The 26,574-nt window shown below is 41.7% G+C and overlaps 1 protein-coding gene across 4 annotated transcripts in view; it reads left to right on the forward strand.

Moving 5' to 3' along the window:
- furina (furin (paired basic amino acid cleaving enzyme) a) overlaps positions 1 to 26,574 on the forward strand; it is a 92,064-nt gene that overhangs the window by 53,782 nt on the left and 11,708 nt on the right. For all 4 annotated transcript variants that reach the window (XM_061665729.1, XM_061665723.1, XM_061665740.1 and 1 more), the window contains exons 5-12: positions 1,342 to 1,470; positions 1,651 to 1,727; positions 14,315 to 14,403; positions 20,239 to 20,411; positions 21,362 to 21,574; positions 23,405 to 23,505; positions 23,783 to 23,886; positions 24,112 to 24,229. In XM_061665729.1, the coding sequence (XP_061521713.1) occupies positions 1,342 to 1,470; positions 1,651 to 1,727; positions 14,315 to 14,403; positions 20,239 to 20,411; positions 21,362 to 21,574; positions 23,405 to 23,505; positions 23,783 to 23,886; positions 24,112 to 24,229 (1,004 nt within the window). The remainder of the gene's footprint in view (positions 1 to 1,341; positions 1,471 to 1,650; positions 1,728 to 14,314; positions 14,404 to 20,238; positions 20,412 to 21,361; positions 21,575 to 23,404; positions 23,506 to 23,782; positions 23,887 to 24,111; positions 24,230 to 26,574) is intronic.

Raw genomic sequence — 26,574 nt, forward strand, 5'->3', positions numbered from 1 at the left:
TTAAGTCCCTAATAAGAAAAATCATTTCAAAGCTGCATTTTGTATTTACTTGGATTGTTTGAGATTAGGGCGGCACGGTGGCCGACTGGTTAGAGCGTCAGCCTCACAGTTCTGAGGACCCGGGTTCAATCCCGGGCCCCGCCTGTGTGGAGTTTGCATGTTCTCCCCGTGTCTGCGTGGGCTTTCTCCGGGCACTCCGGTTTCCTCCCACATCCCAAAAACATGCATAAATTGGAGACTCTAAATTGCCCGTAGGCATGACTGTGACTGCGAATGGTTGTTTGTTTCTATGTGCCCTGCGATTGGCTGGCAACCAGTTCAGGGTGTACCCCGCCTCCTGCCCGATGACAGCTGGGATAGGCTCCAGCACGCCCGCGACCCTAGTGAGGAAAAGCGGCTCAGAAAATGGATGGATGGATGGATGTTTGAGATTAAAATTGGCATGATGATCCGAAACATTTGTGATAAATATGCAAATAGAAATTAAAAAAGGGCCCTTTTTCACAACAAATTAATTTTTACAATCTCACAATGTACATTGCACATCATTTAACATTTACCATGAACAATACCGTTCCACCACACACAGTGGAGGATTGTCATGGCTTCTTAAAAATATAATTATTGATTACTGACATTCCCAACTTTGATAATTTAAAAAAATATATTTATTTATTTTGTAACTGAGAATTATTTGGTATGAGATCAGGCGTCATTTAGTACATCTATTCCATTTGACGTTTTTCTTAATTCTTTGTCAATTATGACATTCATAATTCATCGTAAGACTTTGATTTACTAGTGTTAGCCTTTATCAGTCTCAGTCAGCATTATCACAGCTTACCACTTACTTCTCATGATGGTTTTTGTGCCAATGGCATGACAAGATTGAGGAACAAATATCATCCTGTTTGTCTGCACTCACATGCCTGCCATCTGCAAGGAAGGCATTTGATGGTACATTAGACACTATATTTGTAACTATTGACTTAAAAGAAAGCTTTGAACCAGATGAAAGCCACGGTTTTGAAAAGGTCAGATTGAATGTCAAACGCAAATCAAACGGCATACAAAATGATTTGTGAGCCGTCATCCAATTCTCCAGGGTTTGGTCGACATAGATAAGTACATTTAAATGTTGCACTGATGCTTTTAACACTGATTAACTTTGTCTTTTGGAGCCTGTCTTATTGTCACTGTCATTTGTCATTTCCCTTTCATAAAAAGTCTGAAGAAATTTGTAAGAATGTTTGTGTGAATGAACCTTGTTTGCTGTCTCTTAATGAAATGAAATCAGTGCAAGGGTAACCCATTTTATGGATTTCATTGTTCCATCCTCAGTACAACACCAACCACCGTGACTTGAATGCCAAAGCTTCTTGGCAGTTGGGCTACACAGGTAAAGGAGTGGTGGTGTCCATCTTGGATGATGGTATCGAGAAGAACCATCCTGACCTGAGTCAGAACTATGCAAGTATAAAAACTCATGCTTGAAGAAAGAATGCACTGCTGAATCAGCATGGAATCTCACCAATACAGATTTTTTACATTACCTCTTCTATTTATAGAAACATTTTTAATCATTTTGGTATTTTACAATTTACATAAATACACTCACATAATTTGCACTATTGGCATGTTGTGTCATAGGACCCAGATGCCAGCTATGATGTGAATGATGGAGACCCGGACCCTCAGCCAAGATATACACAGCTGAATGACAACAGGTATATACAACTGTTTCGTTCATTTGTGATTGCAGGAAAAACCACTATTTTGTGTTCTTCAGCCAAGCTAAGCAAGCCTGTCTCTCATGCTTTCCTATATAGCTAGTCATTTTTTAAAGTATTTACAATTTAAGGTATTAAGATATTTAAACTTTTCAAACTTTATACAATCAAAAAACGCAGTTAATCTCTATCATGATCTCGGCCTCTTTCCATAACTGCCTTGATCTTTTATTTCTCTCTCTGCCACTTGGGCCTTAATATCGTATGTAGTTTATATTAGAAAAGTAAATCTGCCCTCGGATAAAAGAAGTGTGTGAGGAAAACAGATTTATTGAAGTGGCCTCAAAGGTTGTTTACCACCACGGCAATGTCTTGCAGAGAATTGATTGAATTAAGTCATCAGAAATAATGAAAGCGAGTCAATCCCTTGGCTCAGAACGAACCTGCCTACTGTACATCATCTTTACTTCTTCTGACTTGCCCTTCTTGCCTGAGGTTATTTTTTTTTTGATTGGAAACTCACCAGGATTATTGGCGATGGGCAAAAATAATGCTCAAACATGGCAAATCTTTGCAAACAGAAGACTGTAACTTGAAAAAAAAAACAGAACAATAATATCTTTGGGTGTATTTATTCCATGTTTCAAAGGATACAATTACATTCCGTTTGTAACTCATTTACTCCCAGACGTTTTTAAAGCAGAGTTCCTATTCCAGAGTCCATTGTTTCTAGCTTTTCCCATTAAGTAATCAGCAGTAAAACATGGATTGGTTTAATCAAAAACACTGGTTTCTGACCAAAAAGTAGAGAAAACAAGCATTTTGTGGAAAAAGAAAAATGTCAAGTAGAACTGTGACATTGAGGTTTTTTTTTTTTTTTTTTTTTTTTTTTTTTGCATTTGTGACACCTCAAACTATAAACAATAAAAACAAGAATAAGAAAGTGCTTTTGATTGCAATGATTTACAGATGTGAAATGCACTGTAAGTGACGCAGACTCAGTGTGGCTCGAGGTGAACATCAGTGGTGTTTTTACATGGCGTTTTTTTCAGGGCTCTCCCACGGCTGCAGCAGTAGGGCTATGAATATTAGCGTCTGTTGCGTCTCGCTGCTAATGTGCTGTGTGCGTCAACCTAACTTGACATAGTTCTATTGATGCCACATGATTGGTTAAGGGCGGAGCAACTCACATTATTATTGTCAAAACATGGACAAATGTAAACCCTCAAAGTCTATTAACTGCTTCTCATGTTTATCAAGGAAAAATGTTTTTTCGATATGTATCTTTATAGTTTCATTGTCACTCAGCCCTAAGAGAGACATATTTTGACCGACTGTTGTAGCCGCTAAACAGAGAGACTGAGATGCGCACGGAGGATGCCACCTCACTCTTTCGGGCGAAAACCGAAAATGCACTTTTAGGCCATTTTCAGACGAAATTTTCAGTGGCCAAACATTTGGTGCATCACTACTTTTCCCCATTCATATTGTGTTTATATCATACATATCAGAATCATCTTTATTTGCCAAGTATGTCCAAAACACACAAGGAATTTGTCTCCGGTAGTTGGAGCCGCTCTAGTACAACAGACAGTCAATTTACAGAACACTTTGGAGATATCATACTATATATCATATCATATCATACTTGACCGGCTTCCAACGTGTTGGCATTTTTCTCCCTCATAATCGACATAACAAGCCAAGATTTACTGTCTATTTTTCTTCTACTCAAAGCCGTGCTGATCTTAAATCCAGAGCAATCCATCGCTGCCATCTACAGGGATTTGTTAGTCATTACAGTGGTTTATAAATCTGACTTTCACAGACAAGCTGGGTGAGACCCTCTTCCATGCTTAACCATTGAAAAACCCACTTTTCCACTTTATTTAGGTGGCGGTAAATGGTCGGATTCCACTTGATAAATATGTCCATGGTGGTGAATGAGTTAAATACACATAAAAAGATACAAATAATCTGGGTCACCTTCAAAATGTGCCAGCTGATAATGTAATCACGCACAGCTAGACAAACAGCACACCTGCAGTAAGTCATATCAGTAAAACCTCTGAGGTGCAATGACCATTAAATTGGGGAAATGATCGCCGACAGAAGTCATTGGAATAATTTTAAAGTTGCCTGCCTTTTGAACCTTTGTGGTGGGGGGTCAGGGGTAGGTGGTCAATCTGGGCTACACCAATTAGTATGTAATGTTTAGTATGTTTACTTCTCTCTAGCTTCCATCGCTTCTGTTTCTGAACTGGATTTTGGGCATATATGCGTGCGGGTCGTTTCTGCTGTTCAGTAAATATCGCACAACTACAGTAATAAAGAGATATGTTTCTTAAAGCATTTATGCACTTCTTTTTTTAATTGATTTATTTATAAAAAAACATTTTAGGGGGGTTAGTTAATTGTTTATGGGTGATGGAATTGATTACACACCCATCACTGAGAAAATCCTAAATATTGGAACTTGGAAAAATGTGGGTACGCATCGCTCTGGAAGAGCTGCATACTTTTGACAGTCCTGCCAAGGCCGACTTAAGCACCTCTTGTGGCTCATAGTGGCCCAGAGCCTTACTATTGATGTTTCTCACTAGCTGCACCTCTCCCTAACCCTGGCTCATCTCAGCCTTTATCTCTTGCCACCCAGCTCCTTATGCCTTGCCCGTGGCGAGACCGAATGAGAGGCATTCATGTCTCTGGCCTTACAGTGAATCTGTGCAGATTCATGTGTAAACAACCAGTAGGCAGGAAAACTGTGAGGTTGTGTTAGTTAGACTGGAAGTTTCTGTTCCCCTGCAGAAAGCCCAACTCTGTTCACTTCCATAAAGCTGTCTTTCTTTCCCAACATATGTGCTGCAGTGAGGGTGGCTCGGCAGCAATGTGACCATTCACCCTCTTGTTTATCCAAGACAGCATGCTGTCGAGATGTTTCTTTTTCCAGTTTCCTTCGAGTCCCATCAGGATGGTTTACTAATATGAATTTTCTGAATGTATTTATTCCTGAAATACTTGGCTCATACCTTCGGTTCGACGGTGGAGGATGCCAACATGATTTAAAAGAACTTTATTCATTATTCATGTTTTATTACCATGCATTTTTTTCTTGATGAATCTCAGCAAAAAATATTATGATTTTTATTTGTATTTTTTTCAAATTCAGGAGTGCAGTGCATGTCATATTTTTAGTTGACCATAAACTGACTATATACTTTATTCATGTTCTCACAGCTCTATAAACATGAAGACCCATTGGTAAACAAGTTTATTTTCACATTGGTAATACTGTGGGATTAATGGATGGCAACCACCATAAACCATAGCCTAAATAGCCTCCAGAATTTTTATAAACAAGATTTGGATTTAGAATGTCTGTGATGAGCTCTGAGAAAAATAGAGACAAGACATGACGTGTTAAGTGCAAAAGCCAACAAGCTCCATTTGGACAAAAACAGATGACTGGCTTTTTTCTAATTTTCTTTTTTTTGTCATTTTCTTGCCCTGAAAAACCAAACAACCTGTATGTAAAACTTGTTTTAAAAATAATTTTAAATGTCATTTCATCACAAAACCAGTCAACTCCAGGAAAATGTATATCAAAGACCTCTTTAATTAAAGTTGGATTATTATTATAATTGTTTTCAAATTAGCCACTTAATTGCTTCACTTATATTACCGGTAACTTAGAATACCCCAAATAAAAATTATTAACGTTAACCTGGAAACCAGAAATAGGAAAACACATTTTTACTAAATTTACAAAAAATGGAGCTGTCTGCTTTTGCGTTTGAACTCTTATCTTGTTGTGGCAAAGAACATCCATCAACACTTTTATAAATGCTTCAATTTGTTTTTTTAATTTTGTTTCCCTCTGTAAAACAAAGTATATGCCTTTTATTAAGTTTCGCAATCCAACGTTGTATCGGCCATTATTATGTTTACCGTTCCATATGACTAATCACATACAGCTCGTTGGAGTGTTGCTGAGTTGTGAAGCCCAAAGAATGACCAAAGTATCCAACTTTTCTGACATGTTCTCTTTCTAACTGCATTTGACTGTTGCAAATGTCCTCTGTAATTTTTTGTGTAGTTTATCTGCACACAAGATTCAGAATACATTTGAATGACAGTGGCTGACATAGATGACAAGACATAGCAATTCTGTGGAGCTGAATCTCAGTGAAGGTTTTGCGCAGTGATAATGGTTTTGCCAGTTGCGTATATGAAAAACTGATCTTGTTAGCCTTGGGCCCACATATAACTTTAATGTGACGCAAGTTTGTCTCACTATTTAGACGTTGCTGTGGGGTTTTTGCTATCAAAAACATGACTTTAGTGAAAAAGGTCTTTGTTAATCACAATCTCTTTATTAATGCGGCAAAGTGGCATTGCACACTATAAAAGAAATGAAGAAGGAATGGTTCATTTCCTAGAAGTACACGACTTGTGACTCCTGTTCAGATTCGACAGATTGTATTTTGCTGTATTCCGCACCTGTATTTGTGGTACATAGACACATTGGATATTAATGCAGCCCTATGGGGGGCACAAGCCAGTGCAAACTGTAGGCCGGTCCCAAGCCCGGATAAATGCAGAGGGTTGCGTCAGGAAGGGCATCCGTCTTAAAACTTTGCCAAACAAATATGACCGTTCATCCAAAGAATTCCATAACGAATCGGTCGTGGCCTGGATTAACAATGTCCGCCACCGGCGGCATCAGCCTGCAGGGCGCCGGTGGAAATTCAGCTACTCTGGCTCGAAGTCGAAGAAGAAGAAGAGGTGGAAAGCAGGTTCTTCGGCAGAAAGAGGAAAGGGAAGCACAGAGCCTAGAACTGAATGTGGGGACTTTGAATGTTGGGACTATGACAGGAAAATCTCTGGAGTTGGTTGACATGATGATGAGGAGAATGGTTGATATATTGTGTGTCCAGGAGACCAGTTGGAAAGGCAGTAAGGCTAGAAAGTTAGGAACAGGGTTTAAATTATTTTACTATGGTGTAGATGCGAAGAGAAATGGAGTCGGGGTTATTTTAAAGGAAGAGTTGGCTAAGAATGTCTTGGAGGTGAAAAGAGTATCAGATCGAGTGATGAGGCTGAAACTTGCAATCGAGGGCGTTATGTATAATGTGATGAATGGCTATGCCCCACAGGTAGGATGTGACCTAGAGTTGAAAGAGTAATTCTGGAAGGAGCTAGACGAAGTAGTTCTGAGCATCCCAGACAGAGAGAGAGTCGTGATTGGTGCAGATTGTAATGGACATGTTGGTGAAGGAAATAGGGATGATGAAGAAGTGATGGGTAAGTACGGCATCCAGGAAAGGAACTTAGAGGGACAGATGGTGGTAGACTTTGCAAAAAGGATGCAAATGGCTGTAGTGAACACATTTTTCCAGAAGAGGCAGGAACATAGGTTGACCTAAAAGACCTTCCCTCTTGCAATCAACTTCTTAAACACCTAAACTACAATTCTATTACAACATGCTGCCAATTTTTCGACTTGAGTTTGTTGTCACATTTCTGTGGGGCCAATTATACATTACTTGTCCACTGACTGTAGTAGTCTCGCCATGCTGCACTATTTGCATATCTGTTGTTGAACAATACTGGCCACTCATGCCAGAGTAGCATCTGCTCCATTTGCACACAGATTGAGGAGTATCTGCAACATTTGCACAATCAACATTGTCCCAGATTATCGCACTAACTTGCTTGAAGTCTCGACAGCCCTTTGCACAATGGTCATTGCACCGGACTATTGCAATATTAATCTTTCGAACTGCTCTATGTGCTAAAGGACTGCATATTTTTGCACAATTGTCAAAAAAATAAATAAATGTACCAGCATTACCAGATAACTAGCAACCCTTTATTGCTCAGTGACTGTTTTTTTGTCAATGTCTTTATGTCTCAAAAGTGTTCTCTGTCAATTGTTGTACTAGAGCGGCTCCAACTACCGGAGACAAAATTCCTTGTGTGTTTTTTGGACATACTTGGCAAATAAAGATGATTCTGATTCTGAACAGCGGAGGTAGAAGCACGCAGGTGGATTACATCTTTTGCAGATGATGTAATCTGAAGGAGGTTACCAACTGTAGGTATGGAAGCATCTAGGAGAGGTGGCTGTGGAGCTTGTTCGATAGAATTCTAGCACGTGAGAAGATGCCTGAGGAATGGAGAAAAAGTGTGCTGGTGCCCATTTTTAAGAACAAGGGTGATGTGCAGAGCTGTGGGAACTATTGAAGAATAAAGCCACACAATGAAGTTATAGGAAAGAGTAGTGGAGGCTAGACTCAGGACAGAAGTGAGTATTTGCGAGCAACAGTATGGTTTCATGCCTAGAAAGAGTACCACAAATGAATTATTTGCCTTGAGGATTTTGATGGAAAAGTACAGGGAAGGACAGAAGGCACTACATTGTGTCTTTGTAGATCTAGAGAAAGCCTATGACATAGTACCCACAGAGGAACTGTGGTACTGCATGCGGACGTCTGGAGTGGCCGAGAAGTATGTTAGAATAATACAGGACATGTACGAGGGCAACAGAACAGTGGTGAGGTGTGCTGTAGGTGTGACAGACGAATTTAAGGTGGGGATGGGACTGCATCAGGGATCGACCCTGAGCCCCTTCCTGTTTGCAGTGGTGATGGACAGGCTGACAGATGAGGTTAGACTGGAATCCCCGTGGAGCATGATGTTTGCAGATGACATTGTGATCTGCAGTGAAAGCAGGGAGCAGGTGGAGGAACAGTTAGAAAGATGAAGGCATGCACTGGAAAGCACAGGAATGAAGATTAGCCGAAGTAAAGCAGAATATATGTGCATGAATGAGAGGGGTGGTGGGGGAAGAGTGAGGCTACAGGGAGAAGAGATAGCAAAGATGGAGGACTTTAGATACTTGGGGTCAACCGTCCAGAGGCATGGTGAGTGTGGTCAGGAAGTGAAGAAACCAAGCAGGTTGGAACGGGTGGAGGAAGGTGCCAGGTGTGTTATGTGACAGAAGAGTCTCTGCTAGGTTCAAGGGCAAAGTTTATAAAACAGTGGTGAGGCCAGCCATGATGTACGGATTAGAGACAGTGGCACTGGAGAGACAACAGGAAGCAGAGCTGGAGGTGGTGGAAATGAAGATGTTGAGTTTCGCTGTCGGAGTGACCAGGTTGGCTAAAATTAGAAATGAGCTAATCAGAGGGACATCCGAGGTTCGATGTTTTGGAGACAAAGTTAGAGAGAGCATACTTTGATGATTTGGACACGTCCAGAGGAGAAATAGTGAGTATATTGGTAGAAGGATGATGGGGATGGAGCTTCCAGGCAAGAGAGCTCGAGGAAGACCAAAGATAAGGTTGATGGATGTCGTGAGGGAAGACATGAGGTCAGTTGGTGTTCGAGAGGAGGATGCACGCGATAGGCTTACATGGAAAAGGATGACGCGCTGTGGCGACCCCTAAAGGGACAAGCCGAAAGGAAAAGAAGACACATCTGATATTGGTTTCTTAAGATTTGTTTGTTTTATTTTAATATCATTAGCTGATCCAGTTATGGGATCTAATACATCCTGTTACAGACATCACTAGCTATGCTACAGACATCACTAGCATAAAATATTTTATGATCAGAAACGTGTTGTTTTGTAATACTGGCGTCATAAAGATAACAATTTGAGTCAGTGTATGCATGCACAAATGCAAACAATGCATTAGTGACCCAGTTGGTACTTCTGTTATTGACTTCACTGCTGAACAATAATGCCCCCACTCCATCTTTGCCTATTTTATAAATTCTGATGGGGTGTATTATGGACAAAATAATACCTACTTGAATAGTTGACTATAAAGAACATTCTGTCAGCGTTCCAGCACTGATAATGTTTGTGCTTGTTAGGGAGCCAGTATAGACAAAAAATAAAAGAGAGAGGGAGTTTTTTATTTTTTATTTAAAGTAAACGTGCGGCACGTTGGACGACTGGTTAGCACATCTGCCTCACATTTCTGAGGACCTGGGTTCAATCCAAACGGCACCACCTGTGTGGAGTTTGCATGTTCTCCCCGTGCCTGCGCGGGTTTTCTCCGGGCACTCCGGTTTCCTACCACATCCCAAAAACATGCATGGTAGGTTGATTGAGGACTCTAAAATGCCCCTCGGTGTGAATGTGTGCGTGAATGGTTGTCTGTTTATATGTGCCCTGTGATTGGCTGGCGATCAGTTCAGGTTGTACCCCGTCTCTCGCCCGAAGATTGCTGGGATAGGCTCCAGCATGCCCGCGACCTGAGTGAGGATAAGCGTAACGGAAGATGAATGAATGAATAAAGTAAATGTTGGAAATGTCTGGTTACCAAACGTATTCTGTTAAATGTGCCTTAATGGCACTTTGTTACTAACCAAGTAGCCTTGTGGTTATTTTGAAATTTAAAAAAAAATATTGTGTTCTTGGTTCTGTCGGAGGTGGGAGTTGAAACTCCTTCTGACAGGGGATTCTGCCAGACGTTCCCAGCAAACCCTCACTATACGTTTAGGCCTGCCACGTCGGACCGGCATCTTCCCCCACCATCGGAGGCCAACTCACCTACCACGGTGGTGATCAGTTGACAGCTCCGCCCCGCTCTTCACCCAAGAGTGTCCAAGACATGCGGCCGCAAGTCCGATGACACGACCACAAAGTCGATCATCGAACTGCGACCTAGGGTGTCTTAGTGCCAAGTGCACGTGTGGACACCCTTATGCTTGAACATGATGTTTGTTATGGACAATCCGTGACGAGCACAGAAGTCCAATAACAGAACACCGCTCGGGTTCTGATCGGTGGGGCCGTTCCTCCCAATCACGCCCTTCCAGGTCTCACTGTCATTGCCCACGTGAGTATTGAAGTCCCCCAGCAGGACGATGGAGTCCCCAGCGGGAGCGCTCTCCAGCACCCCCTCAAAGGACTCCAAAAAGGGTGGGTACTCTGAACTGCTGTTTGGTGCATAGGCACAAACAACAGTCAGGACCCGTCCCCCACCCGAAGGCGGAGGGAGCCTACCCTCTCGTCCACCGGGGTGAACCTCAACGTACAGGCGCTGAGCCGGGGGGCAATAAGTATACACACACCTGCTCGACGCCTCTCACCGTGGGCAACTCCAGAGTGGAAGAGTGTCCAACCCCTCTTGAGAGGACTGGTACCAGAGCCCAACTCTGTTTCAACTCCCACCTCCGACAGACCTTTACTCATGTTCCGGGGGAGGCGGGGTACATCGAGTCCGAGTGGACCATGTTCCGCGCCTCCATTGCTGAGGCGGCCGACCGGAGCTGTGGCCGTAAGGTGGTCGGTGACTGTCGTGCCGGCAATCCCCGAACGGTGAGGGATGCCATCAAGCTGAAGAAGGAGTCCTATCGGGTCTTTTTGGCCTGTGGGACTCCTGAGGCAGCTGATGGGTACCGGCTGGCCAAGCGGAACGCAGCTCTGGTGGTCGCTGAAGCAAAAACTCTGGTATGGGAGGAGTTCGGTGAGGCCATGGAGAAAGACTTCTGGACGGCTTCGAGGAAATTCTGGTCCACCATACGGCGTCTCAGGAGAGGAAAGCAGTGCACCACCAACACTGTGTATAGTGGGGATGGGGCGCTGCTGACCTCAACTCGGGACGTTGTGAGTCGGTCGGGAGAATACTTCGAAGACCTCCTCAATTCCACTGACACACCTTCCCATGAGAAAGCAGAGTGTGGGTTCTCTGAGGCGGGCTCTCCTATCTCTGGGTTTGAGGTCACCGAGGTATAAAAAGCTTCTTGGTGGCAGGGCCCGTGGGTGGATGAGATTCTAAAGGCTCCTAAAGGCTCTGGATGTTGTGGGGCTGTCCTGGTTGACACGCCTCTGCAACATCGCGTGGACATCGGGGACAGTGCCTCTGGATTGGCAGACTGGGGTGGTGGTCCCCCTTTTTAAGAAGTACTACAGGGGATCACACTCCTCAGCCTCCCTAGTAAGGTCTATTCAGGGGTGCTGGAGAGGAGGGTCCGTCGGGAAGTCGAATATCAGATTCAGGAGGAGCAGTGTGGTTTTCGTCCTGGCCGTGGAACAGTGGACCAGCTCTACACCCTCGGCAGGGTCCTCGAGGGTGCATGGGAGTTCGCCCAACCAGTCAACATGTGTTTTGTGGTCTTGGAGAAGGCGTTCGACCGTCTCCCTCAGGGAGTCTTGTGGAGGGTGCTTCGGGAGTATGGGGTATCGAACCCCCTGATAGGGGCTGTTCGGTCCCTGTACGACTGGAGTCAGAGTTTGGTCCGCATATCCGGCAGTAAGTCGCACTCATTTCCGGTGAGGGTTGGACTCCGCCAAGGCTGCCCTTTGTCACCGATTCTGTTCATAACTTTTATGGACAGAATTTCTAGGCGCAGCCAAGGCGTAGAGGGGGTCCGGTTTGGTGGCCTCAGTATTGCATCTCTGCTTTTTGCAGATGATGTGGTTCTGTTGGCTTCTTCAAGCCGTGACCTCGAACTCTCACTGGAGCAGTTCCCAGCCGAGTGTGAAGTGGCTGGGATGAGAATCTGAGACCATGGTCCTCAGTCGGAAAAGGGTGGGATGCCCTCTCCAGGTCGGGGATGAGATCCTGCCCCAAGTGGAGGAGTTCAAGTATCTTGGGGTCTTGTTCACGAGTGAGGGAAGAATGGAACGAGAGATCGACAGGCGGATCGGTGCAGCGTCTTCAGTGATGCAGACTTTGTATCGGTCCGTTGTGATAAAGAAGGAGCTAAGCCAAAAGGCGAAGCTCTCAATTTACCGGTCGATCTACGTTCCTACCCTCACCTATGGTCACGAGCTGTGGGTCGTGACCGAAAAAACAAGATCCCGGATACAAGCGGTCGAAATGAGTTTCCTCCGCAGGGTGTCCGGGCTCTCCCTTAGAGATAGGGTGAGAAGCTCGGTCATCTGGGAGGATCTCAGAGTAGAGTCGCTGCTCCTCCACATCGAGAGGAGCCAGATGAGGTGGCTGGGGCATCTGATTCGGATGCCTCCCGGGCACTTCCCTGGTGAGGTGTTCCGGGCACGTCCCACCGAGAGGAGATCCCGGGAACGACCCAGGACACGCTGGAGAGACTACGTCCTTCGGCTGGCCTGGGAACGCCTCGGGATCCCCCCGGAAGAGCTGGATGAAGTGGCTGGGGAGAGGGAAGTCTGGGCGTCCCTGCTAAAGCTACTGCCCCCGCGACCTGACCCGGATAAGCGGTAAAAATTGGATGGATGGATGGATGTAATTGGTTCCTCTGATAGATCAGTGGTGTAATAATGTAGAATTTAGGGTATTGGCATTGTATGCATGGTATACTTATCTGGAGAAAATCAATCAGATTCAGAAACCAAGAACCTCATCTCTTTCTTGCAGCATTTGTATTCCATAAAACCATCCAACACACTCATGTCTAATGAATGTGTCAAAGGCAGAGTTTGAATGGTTCGCTTGAATGCTTATCATTTATCTCCTTCTCTTCAGCTACATCCCAAGCATGTTTGCTGCATGACTGCAGCAGTACTCTGGCAGAATAGATTTCTGGAAGTGCTAAGATAAAATGTTCTGGAAAATTGCCAAGATGATGTGTGTGGGGTTTACTTTGCTTTCATTTTTTGGTACTCTGTGTGTTTTCCAATCCTGCCTTCCTTGCTCCCAGCAGCTCATACAAAAGTAATTGCCTGTGACACACACACGTAACACTCGTTGGCTGTGTTAAATGACATACACATCTACTCCCTTAGCTCACATAATGCAAATAAATATATTTAATCAGTCTGAAAAATGTTATGGCTCTTCTAAGTTGTGATCATTTTACCCTGAAGGCTGCACTTCTTTTTATGATTTGCGTCTCAGGTCGTCAAGTATGCCTAATTTCGCTGGATGAAATTTTGCTTATTGAGTAGTTTCTCTGTCCTTTGTCCTGAGTTGGCACACAGACTTGGGCTACCTTTTGGGGACTGGTTTAACCGCTACAGGGGTCTGCAATATGTTGAAGGGCATTAGGAGTGTGTATCCATCTGCCCGACAAGGGAAATGCACCTGACTGGAATGTGCTGATCAGCCGCTCTGTTTTGGACCTTGGAACATTGCAGGGCCTGGAGCTATATACATTACAGCAGAGACTTGGGAATAATGAAAGACACTGTTAAGATCGAAAATGGTATTCACAAAAATCCATCCTACATGCAGAGGATATGTTTTTATTCCACCTTTGACTGATTCTGTGCTCTCACCCCTTCAAGGTTAACAATTCTTGTGGGTTGTAAATTTATGATTCATTCACTCAGTGGCTTAATGTTTTTAGTTTGTTTGTTTGTTTGTTTGTTTGTTTGTTTTTGACCAATAGGATTTTAGTTTTTTTTTTTTAAGACGATGACGAAATCAAAGGCAGGCAGTAACTTCTCTTTGTGCATTTTTGTCTCAGTGTGCAGCAGTAACCACATTTCTTGAACATTTCTTGAGCATTCTGTCATAACAATATTACGTGAGTCCATTACATGTTCCTATAAATGTACAATAAAAGGGTATCTAATTTTAAGTGAATGATATGTGATAGTGTTTTTTAAAAACCTTCTTCTTCTCAATGCCCCATTTTTGTAGACATGGAACACGCTGTGCAGGAGAAGTGGCAGCAGTAGCCAATAATGGCATCTGTGGGGTCGGTGTGGCTTACAATGCCAAGATTGGAGGTACGTACTAATTTAATAAAAGATTAATTGTGATCTTTGCTCCTTCGACTAAAAACAACAAGTCTTAACGATGTCATGAATGGAACCAATTGTCTTTACTTTGTTTTAATAAACCCAAGTTCTGGCAACCTTGTGTTATGAACATAATGGCTTCAGCAGACTGACAATAACAGTAATTTTGTGTAGTTTTCAACTGATTGATGCATTCAAATCAAAATCAGCCAATTCAATTCCCCATTAAACTGATCTGTGGGCATTGCTTTGTTAATTCCATGATGTTGTCATTTAAGTTTGCATCTATTGTTAAAACCTTAGAAAACCTGAAACAAACATAACTCACGGCTTAACTGGCATTTCATCGGAAGTCCTCTTTTAGTACTAGTTGTATTGAAAGAATTGAGTTATTGTACTGAATTATTACATTTCTTTTTTTTGTATGCTATGAAGACTGTTTCCATAAGCAGTCTCTTCTACAGGCACATATATTGTGATGCTGCTTCAAATGTTTTCTTCTCCTAATGTATTAATAATGATCGTCTTTGGCAAAATACACTAATATTCTACCGTGAGTTACTCTGCAATTCCCACTGTTAGTTTGTGTATATTTTTATGACACTGGGTCATCAAATAATGGATATATTGTACAGATCTTTTATCTTAAAAATAAAAAAATAAAAAGTCACTTGATGTGTACAGACATGGTAGCGCAGTCTCTAACAACAGCAAAGGCTTTGGGAGATTTTTGATGCCACATCACAGACTCGGTGACATCAAGTCAACAGAAAACACATTTGCACAATGTTGCTAACACTCTGCTCTGATGTCTGCAACACAACTGTAGCTAGAACAAGACCTGGCTGCTTGAAACAGACTTTGTAATTGATGCATGAACTGTTGATGACAGACACACATGGTGATGAAAGTTAATTGACAAGAGCGTTCTGAGTTTCCTCATTTCCCCAACCTTTAACCTTTAACAATTGCTTTTGTCAGTGATTACAATTTGTATGTTGATTTCACGTTAGTTTTATTTCTCCTCTGACAGTCCCATTCTGTTATTTGTTAATTTTTTTCCATATTCAAAGTCAATTAGTTGGGTAAGCGTCATGTTTTTGTTTAGTTTTTTTTAAGAAACACTAGCGGTCCACTGTTGTCTCTGCTTTGATTGCTGAAATTAATTTCACACTGTTAAAAGTAAATGTAAAAATATCAGAAAAATCAAGCAGCAGTGACATGAATTTTTGCTGCCTGCTGAGTTTTTCCTCTTGCCTCTTCATTGCAGGGTTGTCAAACTCATTTTAGTTCACGGGCCACATTCACCCCAATTAGATCTCAAGCGACCGGACCACAATATTTGTGGCTTAAAAAGTCATAAAGGACAACTATTCAAAATGTTCCCCATTGTTTTGGTGCAAATAATTACAAGTACTTTGGGAAAATATTCACATTTATTCATTATAGTATTATGAATCAGTGAGTGTGCGCCATTCAGTTATGCATCGTTTGTATATGTATACATTAAAATTTAAGTTGTGGCAGCGCATGGGGGAGAAGAAAAAAGGTTCTAACAAACCAACCTCTTTTGAAGTGAAGCTTTTAACTGAAACTTTGTAATATTCAATGTCTTAACGCATTTCTACAGGAGGTATTTATTTTCACAGCATTGTAGCGTGAACATGGCACACCATTTTATATACGTGTGCTCCTGAAACTTGGCATCGTTTGGCCTTCACAATTGCAACAATGTCATTTAAGTGTTGTCAATGCACCATCCAGTGGACAAAATCTCCAACAAAAGTTACTTTTATTGAAAAATAGCAGTGAATGTGTTCTCCATCCCCACGGGCCGGATCAGACCCATTGACGGGTCGGTTCTGGCCCGTGGGCCGTATGTTTGACACCCCTGTTATATTTTTCCTACACCTGACTTACAACCCCAATTCCAATGAAGTTGGGACGTTGTGTTAAACATAAATAAAAACAGAATACAATGATTTGCAAATCATGTTTGACCTATATTTAATTGAATACGCTACAAAGACAAGATATTTAATGTTCAAACTGATGAACTTTATTGTTTTTAGCAAATAATCATTAACCTTGAATTTTATAGCTGCAACACGTTCCAAAAAGCTGTGACAGGGTCATGTTTACCACTGTGTTACATCACCTTTTCTTTTAACAACATTCAATAAATGTTTGGGAACTGAGGACACTAATTGCTGAAGCTTTGTAGGTGGAATTCTTTCCCTATTCTTGCTTGATGTACAGCTTCAGCTGTTCAACACTCCGGGGTCTCCATTGTCGTATTATACGCTTCATAATGCGCCACACATTTTCAATGGGAGACAGGTCTGGACTGCAGGCAGGCCAGTCTAGTACCCGCACTCTTTTACTACGAAGCCACGCTGTTGTAACACGTGCAGAATATGGTTTGGCATTGTCTTGCTGAAATAAGCAGGGGCGTCCATGAAAAAGACGTTGCTCGGATGGCATGGTTAGTGCCATTGGCACTAACACAGCCCCATACCATCACAGATGCTGGCTTTTTGAACTTTGCGTCCGTAACAGTCCGGATGGTTCTTTTCCTCTTTGGCCGGAGGACACGACGTCCACAATTTCCAAAAACAATTTGAAAGGTGGACTCTTCGGACCACAGAACACTTTTCATCAGTCCATCTTAGATGAGCACGGGGCCAGAGAATCCAGCGGTGTTTCTGGGTGTTGTTGATAAATGGCTTTTGCTTTGCATAGTAGAGTTTCAAGTTGCACTTACGGATGTAGCGCCGAACTGTATTTACTGACATTGGTTTTCTGAAGTGTTCCTGAGCCCATGTGGTGATTTCCTTTACAGATTGATGTCGGTTTTTGATGCAGTGCCGCCTGAGGGATCGAAGGTCACGGGCATTCATTGTTGGTTTTCGGCCTTGCCGCTTACATGCCGTTATTTCTCCAGATTCTCTGAAACTTTTTATGGTATTATGGACCGCAGATGATGAAATACCTAAATTCCTTGCAATTGTACATTGTGGAACATTGTCCTTAAACTGTTCGACTATTTTCTCACACACTTGTTCACAAAGAGGTGAACCTCGCCCCATCTTTGCTTGTGAATGACTGAGCAATTCAATGAAGCTCCTTTTATACCCAATCATGGCACCCACCTGTTCCCAATTAGCCTGTTCACCTGTGGGATGTTCCTAACAGGTGTTTGATGAGCATTCCTCAACTTTCTCCGTCTTTTTTGCCACCTGTCCCAGCTTTTTTAGAACGTGTTGCCGCCATACAATTCTAAGTTAATGATTATTTGCTAAAACAATCAAGGTTTATCAGTTTGAACATTAAAAATCTTGTCTATGTAGTGTGCTCAATTAAATATAGGTTAAACATGATTTGCAAATCATTGTATTCTGTTTTTATTTGTTTAACACAACGTCCCAACTTCATTGGAATTGGGGTTGTACATTTGAGTTGAATTGGGGTTGTACATTTGAGTTGTACACCCCCCCCCCCCCCCCTCCTAATGTAAAATAAGAATGGAGACATTTTAAAATGGCTTCCTAGAAATGAATTAGTCAGTAGACTGTAATGCATGTTTACAGGATGTGTTTTCAATTGCCTCTGATGTGGTTTCTCCCGATGGAAAGTTTGCTTCTTTAAACAGCAGGCACTGCTTTTATCCCAATGCCTCTTCTCTCATTTTGTCTCTGCTTATCTCACCTCCATGCCACTTCCAGCTGTCATGTCAAATTAGGACCCCTCACTGAAAAACGGCATCCCGCTCATCTTTATGATCATTCTAGATGCCTTGCGGGAATCTCACATACACTCTCATTAAGATAAAACGTGTGCTGCGTGTGGTCTCATAGGTGGTGTAGCCTTCACAAATGTACCAACTGTGAAGTCTTGTTTCGAATAGCCGATTTAGAACTACAATATTTGAAACCACGCATACTGAGCATGTTTACTTTTGCCATCTGTTTTACCTTGCAGAATCTTAAATCAAGTGAGGGAAATATAGTCTCTACAATCCTGCCTTAACTTTCAAAGTTGTTCCTGGCACTAAAGAATGCATTCCCAGCTCTATAAAAAAAAATAAAAAATCAAAATAAACCTTTTTAGAATGTAACATATTATTGCCAAGTTTTGGGTCCAAGTATGAAATTTGTCCTGGCATGGGCTACAGTGCAATGCCAGGCATTGACATTCACTGAACATTAAACTGATGAATGCATACACAGTCCAAAATCTAATGAAAAAAAAGTCTAACAAACAATGTTACCTAGAAACGAATAAAAGCAGGGATAGTAATTTTACTCATTTGCTGTTTTATAGATGACCAGACATATAAAGCCTTGCTCAAGTCTGTGTGTAGACATGCATATTGAACCATAATGTACGAGTCTTGAATATCTTCCTCATTATGTTGCTAATTCATGCCCTTTTGGGGGTCTGGAGTTACTTGAGGCTCTTCTGTAAAATAAACAATCCTGCACAGAAGTTGCCGCCACCACAGAAATGTTACAAAGTCCCGTTTGATGCTTTTGCTGTATGTCATAGGGATGGTACTTGCTTCTTTGGAATAGAGCAACATACTGGCGAGGGAAAATTATTCAATGCACCAAATGTGTTTTGAAACATGTTTTTGGTGGTCCAACTGTGTCTTGAATGAAGGTCTGATACAAAAAGTGAAAATAATCTAGATAGATATAACCGCTTCAGTCATTGTCTGTCTTTTGTACATTGTCATTTGTTTTAGTTATGCTTATTTCATGTCTGATTTACTTTCTGTTGTGCCAATCAAAAAAAATTTGTATCTCATTCATGTTTCAGTTGAACCATTTTCATTTGGGCAGACTCGTGTGAGTCCTTTCATCTTTCTGTATGAGAAACGGAGTTTCAGCTCCAATGCAGCTGAGCTTGTACTTTCTGAACCATTTTGAGCTCAGCAGCAATTTATTTTTCATTAATTTTGGTGGTGTGGTCACCGAGATGAGGAAGAAAAAAAAAAAAAGCAGCGATAAACATCAATTGCAAATTGACAGACTGCTCAAATGGCACAGACACAATGAGCACACAAAATGCAAATGATGAACCACACTAGGATTATGCAAATAAGCAACACCACAGTCGTATCGCTCTGTGCCTGTAAATTATACCGCTCCTAAAATGAGAAATACAATGGCATCATTAGGCCGCGCATCGAAACTAAAGACACTAAATCTATCCACGGCTGCACTTATGAGCTAACCATATACATTATCTGCTACATATAGTGGATATATAAAGTCTATACACCCCTGTTCAAATTCCAGGTTTTTGTTATATAAAGAATTAGACCAAGATAATTTATAAACCTTTTCCACCAATATTGTGACATATAACCTGTACAAAGGAAATAATAATTAAAAAAAAAAAAACACACGCACACACATTTTCATTAGGGGAATTAATAAAACGACTAAAACAGCTGAACTTTCTCTGGGATTAACTAACAGCTGAACTTTCTCTGGGATTAATCAGAGGCACTTTAAATGGTGGCAGTCTATCACGGTCTCAATTTTTTATATTGAAAAAACCTTGCATTTGAACAGGGGTGTGTATACTTTTTTAAATATATAAATATTATACATATATATATATGTATATATCTCACTGTGTATTTAACTATAATATTGTTGCAATTTAATTGATGAAGTTAAAATATCAATGTGATACCTCATTAAATTTCTCTCTTCTGCAGAGTTTAGCTTTGCATTACCTATAATGAGGGTTATAAAATTTAAAGTAAGCGTTACTTAGTATTAGTACCTCTGTGTGTCAACACCAATGCAGGCGTGCGCATGCTGGATGGTGAGGTGACAGACATGGTGGAGGCCCAGTCTCTCAGCCTGAACCCTCAACACATTGACATCTACAGTGCCAGCTGGGGCCCAGAGGATGATGGCAAAACTGTGGATGGGCCTGCCAAACTTGCCAAAGAGGCCTTTCTGCGTGGAGTTACTGAGGTGTGTATATGTGAGTGGGTGGGTCTGTGCGGGGGTTGTTTATATGAGAGAAATTATTTACTGCTGGTGTGTGACTTCCTTTCAACAGTCTGTAATTTAACTGTTCAAGCATGAGAGGACAAAAGCGGAAGGAACAAAGCAGTATTTTACCCTGACAATTATGAACGGAAAGTAAATGTGCTCTGAAAGACACCAGTCAGGAAAATTATGAAAATTAAATCTGAACTGAAGGAAATAAAATTTGAACTGAGGATGAATAAAACATTGCATTCGTTTTTTTTTTTAAACTCATTGTTTACAATTTAACCTTTTTTATACCTCGTAGCAAGTGGGAAAACATGCTGTTAAACAAACACATATACAGTACTTGATCTAAGCTTTAAGACTTTTTATAAAATGTGGTCTTCCCAAATGAAGCGACAAATGAAAAAGACGATTTGCGATTGGTCTATGGCTTGTAAACAGGCCTGTTCTTGGTAGCCCCTCTTGTTTGACTGCATTGTACTGTCATATAAAAAGAGATTGATAAAACAACAAATCCCACTCCAGGCTTCAGCATATGCACGCCATGCATAAAGGCATCCAAACAGCTACATACGGACTCGTTATGAACTGTGTGATTGGAGGCATGTGCCATAAAACTCATTTGGGACCGCTGACAAACACTGCTTTGATGATTGCGGCAGTGACTGCGCTGTTAGTTGGCAGTGTGTAGCACGTCCGTGTTGGATCAATGCACACAGACTGTGCCACTCAATACCATTTATTAAAAAAAAAAAAAAAAAAAAACTCTGGATGGGATATTGCAGTAACCTGTCTGGATTCAGTGGATTTTGTTTGTCATGTGATCTTGACCTTTTAATTTTAAATGGGCCATTATTTTGTGGAATTTCTATATTTTATTGAGGATCAAAACATTTGTTTCTCTAATTGTCTGTTATTACCTTCAGGGTCGTGGAGGTTTGGGCTCCATCTTTGTGTGGGCATCTGGCAATGGTGGGAGAGAAAAGGACAGCTGTAACTGTGATGGCTACACCAACAGTATCTACACCCTATCCATCAGCAGCTCCACCCAGAATGGCTTCGTCCCCTGGTATAGCGAGGCTTGCTCCTCAACCCTCGCAACCACCTACAGCTCAGGCAACCTGAATGAGAAACAGATAGTAAGTTTTGTATATTTTCACCACCTTTCTCAGACTCTTTAATCATAAACTCTTAGATTCCAACTTCTAGGTCAGGTAAATCAAAGGTTTTGGCATCCAATGTTAAAATCAGTCAATTTTGTGAAGTCCGCAGACATTCTCACAATCTATGTTGCCCATTTTCCCCTATTAATCTTTAAGTTAGACTGAATGGCTGTGTGCTTGGTTTTAAATGTTAAAGGGCTACTTTCCAGAGTACATTCACTCAGTGATTGTTATGGTGGCATATGTTGCCACAGAAGGAACATGATCCAAACTTTTGAAGCAGCAACAGCTGTACCATCAAGATTGCCAATATGGCACTCAATGCAAAAAAAATGATTCAATTAAGTGTGTAAACTACAAAACAATACTTTAATATAATACTTCCATGAAGTGTATCGTGTCATTCTAGATTAAATTTACTGTTCAGAATGTCTGAAATCAGTAAATGCACAATAGGGAACTTTAACCTGAGTAGTTGGTTGTCTTATTAAAAAAACTTGCTGATGACATGACTGGCATGAAAGGAAGAGCAACATATTTATCGAAGTACAGTTGTTGTACAATAATTGGTTGTTGATTAACTTGAAATGTAGCATTGAGCTCTATAGCTTGATGACTTCCTGATTCTCTTTTCCTGCGCTGCTCTCTCCTTTTTTCATACATTAATTCACTTTTGGCCCATTAAAATTATTCTGAATAGTAAGCTGCTGGAAAACCTTGCAAGCTGCTGCTTAACATTCATGTCACAAATGCAGAATCATTTTGTCGTACAGGCGGCACAGTGGCCGACTGATTAGAGCGTCAGCCTCACAGTTCTGAGGACCCGGCTTCAATCCCCGGCCCCGACTGTGTGGAGTTTGCATGTTCTCCCCGTGCCTGCATGGGTTTTCTCCGGGCACTCCGGTTTCCTCCCACATCCCAAAAACATGCATAAATTGGAGACTCTAAATTGCCCGTAGGTGTGCATGTGAGTGCGAATGGTTGTCTGTTTGTATGTTCCCTGCGATTGGCTGGCAACCAGTTCAGGGTGTACCCCGCCTTCTGCCCGATGACAGCTGGGATAGGCTCCAGCACGCCCGCGACCCTAGTGAGGAGAAGCGGCTCAGAAAATGGATGGATGGATGGATTTTGTCGTACATTCGAGCAGCCACTTTCTCCGATTGGGCAGCCACGTGGCTTCTCTCTATGCTTTTATGTTGCACTCATGTAAAGGTGTTGTTAGTGTAAAGCCCATGATTGCCGAGCAGATAACGTAATTTTTTCATTGCAACGAATCGGTTATGTGTGTGAGGGTCAATTGTTTCGTGTTCTCTTATTTTTATTGCGATTGTCCAGTACAGTTGTGTTGGGCCACCTTGCTTGGTGTGCGGTGGGTCTTATTGCATGATTGACTTTCATTTAATTTCATAACCTGTATTTTTTCAGAAATTTGACATTTTCTGTATAAACATTCTGTATCTTGTTTCATATTAATGGCATTTTGTAAAAAACACCAGGAGCTGCCCAGTGCAACCACAGCCCTCTGCTGTTGGTTCACAAATCAGGTCTTTTGCAACAGTTCAATCTAAAAACACACCTCCTGGGTCATTGTAGAGGAAAAGGGGTCAGCATGTGTTCTGTGATTTCACCATCTGACTCCTCTGCTGGACAAGGGATCCATGTTGAGTACTTCTTGCTCACGATTTCTCAAACATTTCAACTGCGTCCAGCAGATTCATTTGCATGATAATAAGAAATAATTCAAGTGTCAGAAACATTGCTCCTAGCAGGCTGTTTTAGGCTAATGTAATTATTTTTCCTTTTCAGATTACGACAGACCTTAAGGCTAAATGCACAGATTCCCACACAGGAACCTCTGCCTCTGCCCCGCTGGCTGCTGGGATCATTGCTCTGGCACTTGAGGCAAAGTAAGTGCTAATGACTCATTTTCAACATCTCACATTACCCACAGCTTTCTCCTAAGAGTCGTTAAAATATTATATATTTTGCTGATCTTGACATTCTTATGAATACATTGAGAAGGTTAAGGTAACTCAGAGATGTGACTTCAATGAACATTGTGGACAATAGTCGTCTACGATCGATGTAGCATCTTCAGTGATCTACCTTGAAACTGAGATAAGAATGTCAACCTTACTATGTGTGTGTGTGCGCATATGTGATTGTGTTTGCATTTTATTCCAGTAAAAATTTGACCTGGAGGGACATGCAACATCTGGTTGTGCGAACTTCTCACCCTGCCCACCTGGCCACCAATGACTGGAATACCAACGGGGTTGGACGCAAAGGTACACAACTCAAGTTCACTTCTTTCTGTAGCTACCACCAAGTCCTTCAGGCTCAATATTATATTCTGCATCCAGTTATGCTAGATTGAAATTAGAGACGCAGGGCCTCCGTTTTGAACAAAAAAAGTAAAATGTTTTTGAAGTGGCATCCATTCGGAAGCTTGAGTAGAGTATGTTTCTATAAGAAGGCCAGCTGTCATGTCTCTCCCCTCTCATTTCCTGCAGTCAGCCATTCATACGGATATGGCCTACTTGATGCCAGTGGAATCGTAGCGCTGGCAAAGACATGGACCAGCGTGGGGCCACAACGAAAATGTGTGATCACCTTGGTCTACGAACCAAAGTTTGTGCAACACACACATCTTACTGTGTATATTAAACCATGATACGCATCTACATGTTCAACTATTGAGAGCAATTTATGCTGAGTTTATATAAATATAGTCTACATAACACAGCTGCAGAAATTGTATGGAAGAATTGTTCATTTATTGTGCCTCACTGCATCTTTTGAGCAGCGTTAGTTTGAATTGATTGGCATACACTGTACATTTTGTTGCATAGTAAAGTAAGGATAGTCTATAACTCACATCACACACTGAGACATGGTTGGGTACTGGGTCAAAGTTTAAACCCGTAAGAGTACAGCAGAGACCTTATTAGCAACATTCATGTTAAACGCTTGTTTAATATAGTGTTTGATCTGCCATGCATCAATTACTTGTTTTTGTCCACCGCAACAATGTCTGTCAATCTTTCCAAAAGCAAGTTAACGAAAAGTCCACTGGGAGGAAGACGACAAGACTAATATTAAATCATTTTTTTCTCTGTGGCCATTTCATATACTGTGGGCCAGGGGTGTCAAACTCATTCAACCTAAATTGATGCCAAAAGGGTCAGACCACTAAAATCATACGACTTAATATCCATCCATTTTCTTTACCGCTTGTCCTGACTAGGGTCGCGGGCTGCTGCAGCCTATCCCAGCTATCTTTGGGCGGGAGGCGGGGTACACCCTGAACTGGTTGCCAGCCAATCGCAGGGCACATACAACCCCAATTCCAATGACGTTGGGACGTTGTGTTAAACATAAATAAAAACAATACAATGATTTGCAAATCATGTTCAACCTATATTTAATTGAATACACTACAAAGACAAGATATTTAATAGTTAAACGGCTAAACTTTGTTTTTAGCAAATAATCATTAACCTATAATTTTATGGCTGCAACACGTTCCAAAAAAGCTGTGACAGGGTCATGTTTACCACTGTGTTAGATCACATTTTCTTTTAACAACATTCAATAAACGTTTGGGAACTGAGGACACTAATTGCTGAAGCTTTGCAGGTGGAATTCTTTCCCATTCTTGCTTGATGTACACCGTCAGCTGTTCAACAGACCGGGGTCTCCATTGTCGTATTTTACGCTTCATAATGCTCCTCACATTTTCAATGGGAGACAGGTCTGGACTGCAGGCAGGCCAGTCTAGTACCCGCACTCTTTTACTACGAAGCCACGCTGTTGTAACACGTGCAGATTGTGGTTTGGCATTGTCTTGCTGAAATAAGCAGGGGAGTCCATGAAAAAGACGTTGCTCGGATGGCACCATATGTTTCTCCAAAACCTGTATGTACCTTTCTGCATTAATGGTGCCTTCACAGATGTGTAAGTTACCCATGCCATTGGCACTAACACAGCCCCATACCATCACAGATGTTGGCTTTTGAACTTTGACTATTTTCTCACACACTTGTTCACAAAGAGATGAACCTCACCCCATCTTTGCTGGTGAACAACTGAGCAATTCAGGGAAGGTCCTTTTATACCCAATCATGGAACCGCCTGTTCCCAATTAGCCTGTTCACCTGTGGGATGTTCCAAACAGGTGTTTGATGAGGATTCCTCAACTTTTTTGCCACCTGTCCCAGCTTTTTTAGAATGTGTTTCAGCCATACAATTCTAAGTTAATGATTATTTGCTAAAAACAATAATGTTATCAGTTTGAACATTAAATATCTTGTCTTTGTACTGTATTAAATTAAATATAGGTTGAACATGATTTGCCAATCATTGTAATCTTTTTTATTTATGTTTAACACAACGTCCCAACTTCACTGGAATTGGGGTTGTTGAAACAAACAACCATTCGCACTCACATTCACACCTACGGGCAATTTAGAGTCTTCAATCAACCTACCACGCATGTTTTTAGGATGTGGGAGGAAACTGGAGTGCCTGGAGAAAACCCACGCAGGCACAAGGAGAACATGCAAACTCCACACAGGTGGGGCCAGGATTTGAACTCCGGTCCCCAGAACTGTGAGGCAGATGTGTTAACCAGTCGTTTACCGTGCCGGCACGACTTTATATAATCATAAATATCAATAAATTTTCTTTAATTCTTTTTGTTCAAAACAAAACAAGTACATTCGGAAAATCTTTAGATTTAGTGACTTTTTAAAATTATTTTACAAAACAACCTTTACATTTCTTGAGAACATTTTGCTTCAGTTTGTCATCTACATGTGTGCATAATACCTGATCACAGTGATTGCAGTTGGCACAAAACTATTTGGAACTGAAAAATATAGTACTGGACATCCATCGATCCATTTTCTGAGCCGCTTCTCCTCACTAGGGTCGCGGGCGTGCTGGAGCCTATCCCAGCTATCATCGGGCTGGAG

The sequence above is a fragment of the Phycodurus eques genome, chromosome 2, assembly GCF_024500275.1.
Source record: "Phycodurus eques isolate BA_2022a chromosome 2, UOR_Pequ_1.1, whole genome shotgun sequence".
Taxonomy (NCBI): domain Eukaryota; kingdom Metazoa; phylum Chordata; class Actinopteri; order Syngnathiformes; family Syngnathidae; genus Phycodurus; species Phycodurus eques.